General features: G+C 58.2%; 1 protein-coding gene across 5 annotated transcripts; it reads left to right on the forward strand.

Annotated features, from left to right (window-relative positions):
• The first annotated feature begins 810 nt into the window (after positions 1 to 810).
• Positions 811 to 9,351, forward strand: GPR108 (G protein-coupled receptor 108). Of its 5 annotated transcripts, none has more exons than XM_032252067.1 (18): positions 811 to 978; positions 1,738 to 1,857; positions 2,792 to 2,842; positions 3,042 to 3,124; positions 4,677 to 4,801; positions 4,926 to 4,972; positions 5,063 to 5,131; positions 5,217 to 5,321; positions 5,862 to 5,995; positions 6,100 to 6,175; positions 6,617 to 6,690; positions 6,780 to 6,897; positions 6,996 to 7,126; positions 7,217 to 7,260; positions 7,628 to 7,677; positions 7,836 to 7,919; positions 8,009 to 8,133; positions 8,701 to 9,029. In XM_032252067.1, exons 1-18 carry the CDS (start codon positions 859 to 861, stop codon positions 8,771 to 8,773), a joined length of 1,629 nt encoding a protein of 542 aa, XP_032107958.1. In that variant the 5' UTR covers positions 811 to 858; the 3' UTR covers positions 8,774 to 9,029. The 5 variants fall into 5 exon arrangements, with proteins under 5 accessions (XP_032107958.1, XP_032107960.1, XP_032107959.1 ...); XM_032252069.1 differs by having other exon boundaries at positions 8,842 to 9,029; XM_032252068.1 differs by having other exon boundaries at positions 8,066 to 8,133.
• Positions 9,352 to 9,952: the final 601 nt, after the last annotated feature.

Below are 9,952 nucleotides of genomic sequence, written 5' to 3' on the forward strand. Positions count from 1 at the left end.
AGACAGATTAGCAATCGAGGGTTCAGGTCCAATCTGGAGTCAGGACTAGTCCAGATCGGTGGCCTAAACCAGAGATTAAGCCTCAGTATCTGGTGGGGGGACGGGGCGGGGAGGCGAGTGGGTGTCAGAGTTTCAGGCTGAAGCTGGGGCTCAACTGCAGGGAGGGAGTTCACCTGGGTTCAGCCCGAAGTCCAGTCTAGCCTGGAATCTGGCGGTGGGGCTCCAATTGCCTCACTCTGGAATAGGAGGCTTAGCCTAAGGCTGGGGTCTCAGCCTGGGGTCACAGGTCATCCTAGGGTCAAACTTTAACCTGAGGCCTGCTTTAGGCCTCTCTGTGGACCAGGAAGATTAGGAAAACAGGTCAGGCCTAAACAGATGCGTGTGTTTACTAAAAGCCTGAGCTCTGGCTGGGAGCCACTTCCCTAGGGCAAGAAGAGGAAGTCCGTCTTTGGGGTACTGGGAAATGTAGTTTATTTAATGCCTTGTTGCGCTTGTCTGCTTCCGCTGCATTCTGGGTAGTGTAGTCCTGGACCGTTAAGAGTGGGTGGAGAAATTCCGCCTCAAGACCGGATATCAGATCCATCATAATTGGTTCGATAAACTGCTCATTAAATCACATCCTGGACAATCTTTATAGCGATTGGTGAGGGTGGGGGGGGTTAAGCGCCATCGGCACTCCCATTCGGAACCGGTGCTGTCCATCGGATGTCGTAAGAAGGCTGGCTTGCGGAGAGACAATTGCTGATTGGCTGGCGGGCTGGAAACTCCGAGGCGCCGGGCCCCACCGTGCGACGATTGGCTGATCGGTGGGCGGGATTGGGAGCCAGAGGCGGAGTCGGGGAGGCGGTGGCTCCAGAGATGGCAGTGAGCGAGAGGAGGGGGCTCGGCCATGGGAGCCCCGCAGAGTGGGGGCAGCGGTTACTTCTGCTGCTGCTGCTGGGCAGCTGCTCCGGGCGCATCCACCGGCTGGCGCTGACGGTGAGGCCCGCCGCGCGGGGGTCTGGGGTGGGGTGGGCGCAACTTTGCCTCGGAGAAGCCCCTGGCTTTGAGTGGTCTCGTCCGGCTTCCCCTGTACCCGACGCGGAATGGAGTGGTCCGGCGCCCCCCGTTTCCCGTCCCGGAGTGGTCTAGTCCCGGGATCCCCTTCCGTTCTCCGGATGGAGTTGCCAGGCCGCCTCGCTAGGGTTGGGCCCCTCCCTTCGGGGGCGGGGCTCCATCTCTTGGGGACACCCCCCCCAACGCTGGGTCTTAGTCCTTTACATTCTTGAAATCACTTTTGGGGCGCTGGGGAACCTGGAGCTGCACAGCGGGGTCCTGGGAGGCTATGGAGTGGAGTCCTCTGGCCGCTTAATGGGATTTGGGGGGATCTGTTGAAATGCTGCTGGGAGCTCAGCTGCAATCTAGAAATTCTTCCGGGAGGTGAAGGCCAGCGCACCAAGGTGAACAACTTCTCTGCGGGTGGTGCTCACCCCCGCGGGGAGACTTCCAGGTGCCCCAGAATCTCTGTTCCTGGCTCTCAGAACAGAGGTCCGGAGAAGGAGAATCCAAGGCCACCCTTTCCCTGCAGGGAGGAAGTCCTTCTCAACTTTCTCTTGTCATTTTCTGGGCCTGTCCTAAATAGAGGGGTACCAGGAGGACCTTTGGCGGGGGTGGGGGGGACGGTGAGTTAAGCCAGGTCCCTGGGGCTGGGCAGGCTGAAGCGGTTTGAACTGCCTCTGCCTCCTTGGTCTCCGGCAGGGGGAGAAGCGAGCAAACATCCAGCTGAACAGCTTCGGTTTCTACACCAATGGCTCCCTGGAGGTGGACTTGAGCCTCCTGCGGCTGGGCCTCCAGGAGGCAGAAGAGAAGTCCCTGCTGGTGAGAGGCCTTGAGGAGTTTGCTGGAGGAGATCAGGGTGCAACCCCCCGGTTCTGGGTTCCCAGCTCTGCTTCTACCCATGTGATCTATGCAAATCCCGTGATCTCTCAAAGCCTCAGTTTCCTCATCTGTACTGGGAATAATAACGTCTTACACAGCATGTGCTAGGCACTTTTCTTAAGAGCTAGGGGACAGGTGGGACGCGGTGGCTCATGCTTTGTAGTCCTAGCACTTTGGGAGACCAAGGTGGGAGGATTGCTTGAGGCCAGGAGTTCGAGACAAGCCTGAGCAACATAGTTAGACCCTGTCTCTACAAGAAGTTTTAAAAGTTAGCCAGGCAGCCGGGCATGGTGGCTCACGCCTGCAATCCCAACACTTTGGGAGGCTGAGGCGAGTGGATTGCTTCCGGTCAGGAGTCTGAGACCAGCCTGGCCAACATGGCAAAACCCCATCTCTACTAAAAATACAAAAATTAGCCGGGCGTGGTGGTGGTCACCTGTAATCCCAGCTACTCAGGAGGCTGAAGCAGGAGAATCACTTGAACCCGGGAGGCAGAGGTTGCAGGGAGCCAAGATTGTGCCATTGCACTCCAGCCTGGGCTACAGCAAGACTCCATCTCAAAAAAAAAAAAAAAAAAATCGCGAGGTTTGGTGAGGTGTGCCTGTAGTCCGAGCTAGTCGGGAGGCCGAGGTGAGAGGATGCCTGGGTGTTCGAGGCTGCAGTGAGCTATGATCCTGCCACTGTATTCCAGCTTGGGCAACAGAATGAGGTTCACCTTCCACCCTGATTCTGAAAAAGAGCAAGAGTGTGTGCGATCTAGCGCATGGCAGACGTTCAGTCAGTGTGAGGTTAGGTTTCTGTTGCTACCGAGAGGGATAACTGGGAGGTCGCTACTGTCCCCTCACACTCTCCCCCTGTTTTTTCCATGCACCAGGTGGGGTTCAGTCTCAGCCGGGTTCGATCTGGCAGAGTGCACTCGTATTCAGTGAGTGGAGGGAATGGGGAAGGAGGGAGAAGGGGCTGGAGGGAGGGGTTGGTGTCCATCTTCTGCACCTGTAACTCAAAGGCCCCTGTTCTCTCTCAGAGGCAGGAGCAGAAAGAGCTCCTGGGTGGACAAGGAGGGAGACAGGGTGGAGCTGGGCCAGGGGAGGAGTAACCAAGACTCCCTCCTGCCCACCCCGCAGACGCAGGATTTCCAGGACTGCCCTTTCCAGAGAAACAGTAGCAGCTTCCTGGTCCTGTTCCTCATCAACACCAAGGATCTGCAGTGAGTTGGGGACTGGGGCTCACTCAGATCCTTCATTTGCGTTTCCCCAGTGTGATGCCTGCAGACACCTGGGCTGATCAAGTGGGATGAGCAGCAAAGAGAAAGGAGGCCACTTAGGTTTTAGTTTTGCCTTCTAGCCTTGTGATTATTGGAAAGGAGAGAGAGACTTAGCAAGTATTGGTGTCTCAGGGCAGAAGACCCAGATGCAGAGCATTGTTGTGAGAATGAATAATGATTGTTCGTCCATACTGAGTGCTTCCTGTGTGCCAGGCCGTGTCCTGGAGTTTTAACACATTAATTTATCCGTTCCTTACCCTGCGATCATCTCCGCTCTTCAGAGGAGAAAACTTGAGTCCCAGGAACTGGGATGCAGAGCCAGGCAGCCTGGGACCAGGGTCTGACAATACCATGTTGCCTCTCTGTAGATACAGTGTTTCCTTTCTGAATAATACACTTAGGGCAGGGTTAGTAGCTCATGCCTCTAATCCCAGCACTTTGGGAGGCTGAGGTAGAGGGATCCTTGAGCCCAGCAATTGTAGACCACCCTGGTGCAACTTTACCTTGTCTCCACACAAAAAAATACAGAAATTAACCAGGCTTGGTGGCATATGCCTGTAGTCCCAGCTACTCTGGAAGCTGAGGTGGGAGGATTTCTTGAGCTGGGTAGGTGGAGGTTGCGGTGAGCCAAGCCTGTCTCAAATAATAATAAGAATAATAAAGTAGGGCTGGCCACAGTAGCCCATGCCCTTAATTCCAGTGCTTTGGGAGGCTGGCCGAGCTGGAGGATCACTTGAAGTCAGGAGTTTGACACTAGCCAGGGCAACATAGGGAGACCAACCCCCCCATACAAAATTTAAAAATTAGGTCAGGTGCTGGGGCTCACACCCGTAATCCCAGCACTTTTGGATGCTGAAACGGGCAGATCACAAGGCCAGGAGATCAAGACCATCCTGGCTAGAATGGTGAAACCCTGTCTCTACTAAAAATACAAAAAATTAGCCGGGAGCAGTGACACGCACCTGTAGTCCCAGCTACTCAGCAGGCTGAGGAAGGACAATTGCTTAAACCTGGGAGGCGGAGGTTGCAGTGAGCTGAGATCATGCCACTGGGCTTCAGCCTGGTCAACAGAGTGAGACTCCATCTCAAAAAATAAAAAATTAGCCAAGCCTGGTGGCGTGTGCCTGTGGTCCATCTACTCCGGAGGCTGAAGTGGGAGGATTGCCTGATCCCAGGAATTTGAGGCTGCACTGAGCTGTGATTGCACCACAGTGCTCCAGCTTGGGTGACAGAGCAAGACCCTGTCTCTAAAGAAAAGAGAAAAAGAGTAGATTGATGCCATGGGAAATGACAAATAATTGCTGGTGCAGGCGCTGCCGCCTTCACCGGTGGGAACCAAATGCTGAAACTCAGTGATAACTGACTCGGCTGGATCCCGCCCTGCAGGGAGGACACGCAGAGGGTCCCAGAGGCCACTGAGTCTTTTGCCCCAGCTTGTGTGCCTGTCCCCAGGTTCAGCCCCCAGCCTCATTCCCCTCCCCACCCCTCACCCCAGGGTCCACGTGCGGAAATATGGAGAGCAGAAGAAGTTATTCATCTTTCCCGGGCTCCTCCCCGATGTGCCCTCTGAACCAGGGCTCCCGAAGCCAGAGCCCACAGTACCCCGCAAGGTGGATAGTGGTGAGTCAGCCTGGCTATGCAGGCAGGGGTGGATGGGCAGGTCTGCCGTCTGCACCCGCCGTTCCATTTTCCCGCCATCCCTCTAGCAATCCTTCTCTGAAAATCACTCCCCGGTCTTTTCCAGGGACCTCTACGACCAGCAAGCCCAAGTCAACACCCACAGTGTCTCAGGTTTGGGGGAGGCGGGGCAGGAGGGAAGAAGGCACACCCCAGGGGCCACAGGGACCCAGCGCCAGCTGATGGAGGGGTCTGTCCCTTCAGAGTCCTAGCGGGAAGAACAAGGAGCTGGTGTTGGGCCTGAGCCACCTGAACAACTACTACAACTTCAGTGTGAGTGTCCTCGGTGCCTGCGGCCCTGCCATCACCCCAGAGCAAGCGACCCCCAAGCTGAGCCCTCCTCTCTCCCCCCACCCAGTTCCATGTGGTGATTGGCTCTCAGGCAGAGGAAGGCCAGTACAGCCTGAACTTCCACAACTGCAACAATTCGGTGCCAGGAAAGGAGCATCCATACGACATCACGGTGAGCGGAGGGGAGGGCAGCAGTGCCGGGGAGCACCCACTTCGGGCCAGGAGCACCACACCCCGCTTAGCTTCTCGCAGCCCCCCCAGGTGTGAAGTGGGAGCTGTTACACCCATTCAGGAGATGGGGCCAACTGAGGCCCAGTAGAAAGTGGGAGAGCTGGCTGGGCATGGTGGCTCATGCCTGTAATCCCAGCACTTTGGGAGGCTGAGGCAGGCGGATCACGAGGTCAAGAGATCGAGACCATCCGGGCCAACATGGTGAAACCCCATCTCTACTAAAAATATAAAAATTAGCTGGGCATGGTGACACATGCCTGTAATCCCAGCTACTCCAGAGGCTGAGGCAGGAGAATCGCTTGAACCTGGGCGGCAGAGGTTACAATGAGCCGAGATCGTGCCATTGTGCTCCAGCCTGGTGACAGAGTGAAACTTCGTCTAAAAAAAAAAAGCGGGAGAGCTGGAGACCCTCACTCACTGCTCTCCAAGGCCAGAGGCAGGGCTGTGTCCCCGCCGCCACCCACCACTGCCTCCTCCCCAGGTGATGATCCGGGAAAAGAACCCCGATGGCTTCCTGTCAGCGGCAGAGATGCCCCTTTTCAAGCTCTACATGGTCATGTCTGCCTGCTTTCTGGCTGCTGGCATCTTCTGGGTGTCCATCCTTTGCAGGAACACGTAATACCCCTGCCCCTGGGGGTCCCCCATTTCCCTTTACCAGACCCCCATCTGTATCCCCGGCTGATGCCCCCAGTCCCATCTCTCCCTGACCCTCCCACCAGGTACAGCGTCTTCAAGATCCACTGGCTCATGGCGGCCTTGGCCTTCACCAAGAGTATCTCTCTCCTCTTCCACAGCGTGAGAGCCTTGGACCAGGGAGTGGCGGGGGTGGGCTGGAAGAGACCATCCAGGCCATCCCCCATCTCTGCAGACCCTGGGCTTGTGGGAGGGCCATCTGCCAGCTATCCACGTGTCCACCCATCTTGCCAATGTGGCCAGCCGCCCATCCCCTCTGTCTGTCCGCCAGTCCTTCTGGGCAGCTCTGTCCACTACTGTCCCTTGGTTCAGCTGTGACTGTCCACCTCATTGATTGTCCAACAATTCGCCCCGCTGACTGTGACCGTTCCCTCCATGTTTTCAGCCCTGATTACCGTTTTTGAGTCCTATGCACCATCCTCAGTATTCAGCTTTCTGACCACCCATCTGGTTGTGATGGTCCGTGTTCCTAATCCCACACCTCCATCACCATCCTCCCGCCCCTCTGTCCGCCTCACTGTCCGTCTGTCCGTCCACCCCCAGATCAACTACTACTTCATCAACAGCCAGGGCCACCCCATCGAAGGCCTCGCCGTCATGCACTATATCACGCACCTGTGAGTGCCTGCCCTTCTGTGTAGCTGGGGAGGCGGTCAGGGAAGGGCGGGCCCCCGCCACATCATCACGCCCTCCCCTGCTCCCCCAGGCTGAAGGGCGCCCTCCTTTTCATCACCATTGCCCTGATTGGTTCAGGCTGGGCCTTCATCAAGTACGTCCTGTCGGATAAGGAGAAGAAGGTCTTTGGGATCGTGATCCCCCTGCAGGTGCGGATGGAGCAGGGAGTGGGGGAGGGCTGAAGGGGGTGGTGGGTGTGGAGGGAAGCGGGCCGGGCAGTGCCCACCCAACCCCGCCGCTCGCGCAGGTCCTGGCCAACGTGGCCTATATCATTATCGAGTCCCGAGAGGAGGGCGCCAGTGACTATGGGCTGTGGAAGGAGATTCTGTTCCTGGTGGACCTCATCTGCTGCGGCGCCATCCTCTTCCCCGTCGTCTGGTGAGGACCCTGCCCCCAGGCCGAGGCCCTGCCCCATGCCCATGGGCGATGCCCTCACTGACCACACCCTGTGTCCCCCACCTGTCCCAGGTCCATCCGGCATCTCCAGGACGCATCTGGCACAGATGGGAAGGGTGAGGCCCTGAGCCTTCGGACCCTCCGTTCATGCCCCCTTCCTGCCCCTGGCCCTTCATTCTGCCCCTAGGACACCCCTCCTGGCCTCTCTGCCCAGCCCCCAGGCCTCTGCCTCCCTGGACACCCCAGTCTGTATTCTCTTTCTCCTGAATGCCCCCATCTGGCTTCTCTGCCCCGTTGGGTGGCCCTTTCCTCCTCTGTGATCTCCCCCTTCGGCCTTTCTGTGCCCCTAACGTCACCTCCAGACTTTCTGCTCCTTGGACACTCCCTCAGATGTCCTGTTTGTCCCCTCCCCCAGTGCCCCTCCCCTCCCTCCCACCCTCAGTCTCCCCTGACCCCTGTCTCTGTGCCCACCCCCACCCTCAGTGGCAGTGAACCTGGCCAAGCTGAAGCTGTTCCGGCATTACTATGTCATGGTAGGAGCCCGACTCACTCACTCACGGTGGTGGGGGGAGGGGAACGGGGGGACCACCGGCCTGCTGTGCGCCCACCCCAGCCCCATCCTGAGGCCCGTACCAGGCGCCCTGGACCGAGGTCCTGCAGTCCTGGCTTCATACCTGCGCCGCCCCTGCAGGTCATCTGTTACGTCTACTTCACCCGAATCATCGCCATCCTGCTGCGGGTGGCTGTGCCCTTCCAGTGGCAGTGGCTGTACCAGGTGAGCCCGAGGCCCAAGTGGGACAGGAGGGCAGCCACGGTGAAGGTGGGGTGCGCCTGACGCCCCCATCTGCCCTGTCCCGCCCCCAGCTGTTGGTGGAGGGCTCCACCCTGGCCTTCTTCGTGCTCACGGGCTACAAGTTCCAGCCCGCAGGAGACAACCCGTACCTGCAGCTGCCCCAGGAGGACGAGGAGGACGTCCAGATGGAGCAAGTGTGAGCCCGGGCACAGTGGGCAGGGTGGCAGCTCCGGGGGTGGAGTGGGGGGTGGGCAGCTCTACGGGCAGGGTGGCCCGGGGGCAGGGACCACAGCAGGCCTGGGGGCAGTGTTCCGGCAGAGGCTGGTGTTGAGGAGGACTGGAGGGGAGATGAGGGCGGCCAGGGCAGCTCTGCGGGTGAGGACTGGACCGCTGTGGAGTGCCTGAGGCCAGGCTAAGCTGGGGGTGGGGTTAGGGCCGCTAGGGAGACTGCCAGGCTGGCCCTGGGGGTGGGGTGGGCGGGGCCTAAGTGGTTGGTGTAGAATGGGTGGGGTCTGGACTGCTGGGAGGTGGAATGGGCGGGGCCAGGGCTACTCTGGGAATGGGGGGTGGGGCTTAGGTGATTGGAGTGGAATGCAGGGGGCCGGGGCTGCGTGGGGGGGCTTGGGGTGGGCGGGGGCGGAATGGGTCCAGGGTAGAGTGGGCGAGGCCAGAGCTGCTGGGGGGGCGGGGCCTGAGTGGTTCTGTGTAGAGTGGGTGCTCTTTGGCGCAGGCAATGGACGACCTCCTTGCTGTCTGCCCCTAGAATGACGGACTCTGGGTTCCGGGAAGGCCTCTCCAAAGTCAACAAAACAGCCAGCGGGCGGGAACTGTTGTGATCACTCCACATCTCAGACCAAAGGGTCCTCCTCCCCCAGCGCTTCTCACTCCTGCCCCTCTTCCACAGCGTATGTGGGTAGGTGGAGGGGGTCCATGTGGACCAGGCGCCCAGCTCCCCGGGAACCCAGTTCCCCAACAAGCCCAGTTGGAAGAAGAGCCCCTTCCTCCCCGAAAGTATTGGGCAGCCCTGTCCTCACCCCGGGACCACCACTCCCTTCCAGCTATATGTACAATAATGACCAATCCGTTTTGCTACGCCGGTGTCTTGCCTTTTTGGGGATTGAGGTCTACACAGAGATCGTGTAAAATTGTAAAATGTAGAAACCTGTTTTTGCTGTGTGTGGTGGGGCGGGAGCGGGCACAGGGTTCACGGCTTTGCACATTCAGTAAATATCCATTGAGCAACCACTGCATGCAGGGCCCAATGCCAGGCGCTGGGGTCAGAGCAGTGACCAAGACCCACCTGGTCCCAGCCCTCGAGGGGCTCCCAGTGTCCACGGTGGGGGTCAGGCAGAGGGACAGGTCACCTGGCAGCACCATCACTGAGCCATCGGCCCTCTGACAGGGTCAGCACAGGGCCCTGACCCAGCCTTGGGGATCAGGAAAAGTCAGCAGAAACATGGCGGAAGAGTTCATGCCCAGATGAGGGAACCGCGTGCATGAATGCTGGGGGCGAGGGGAGAATGGGGATTTGAAGACCCCCCAGGTGGCTCAGGCTACAGAGGAAAAGAAAGAATAGGCTGGGTGCAGTGGTGGGTACCTGTAATCCAAGCACTTTGGGAGGCTGAGGCAAACGAATCCCTTGAGGCTGGGAGTTCAAGACCAACCTGGCCAACATGTTGAAACCCCAACTCTACTAAGAATACAAAAATTAGTCTGGTGTGGTGGCGGGCAACTGTAATCCCAGCTACTCAGGAGGCTGAAATGGGAGAATCACTTGAGCCAGAAAGGCAGAGGTTGCAGTGAGCAAAGATTGCACCATTGCACTCTAGCCTGGACAACAGAGCAAGACTCTGTCTCAAAAACAGTAATAACAGAAGCTAATCGGGCACGGTGACAAGTGCCTGGAGTAACTGCAGCTGCTCGGGAGGCTGATGCAGGAGTATCACTTGAGCCCAGGAGTTAAAGACCAGCCTGGGCAACATAGTGAGACCCCATCTCAAGAAAAGAAAAAATAG

The sequence above is a fragment of the Sapajus apella genome, unplaced genomic scaffold (assembly GCF_009761245.1).
Source record: "Sapajus apella isolate SASKATOON/1434 unplaced genomic scaffold, GSC_monkey_1.0 scaffold77, whole genome shotgun sequence".
NCBI classification, from domain to species: domain Eukaryota; kingdom Metazoa; phylum Chordata; class Mammalia; order Primates; family Cebidae; genus Sapajus; species Sapajus apella.

What these genes read in the sequence shown, in the direction of transcription:
- GPR108 (XM_032252067.1), top strand. Translation starts at nt 859, where the DNA reads ATGGCAGTGAGCGAGAGGAGGGGGCTCGGCCATGGGAGCCCCGCAGAG. An exon ending in GCAGAGTGCACTCGTATTCA is followed by an intron (nt 2,843 to 3,041) that starts GTGAGTGGAGGG and finishes CCCACCCCGCAG; the next exon opens with ACGCAGGATTTCCAGGACTG. An exon ending in AGCATCCATACGACATCACG is followed by an intron (nt 5,322 to 5,861) that starts GTGAGCGGAGGG and finishes CCTCCTCCCCAG; the next exon opens with GTGATGATCCGGGAAAAGAA.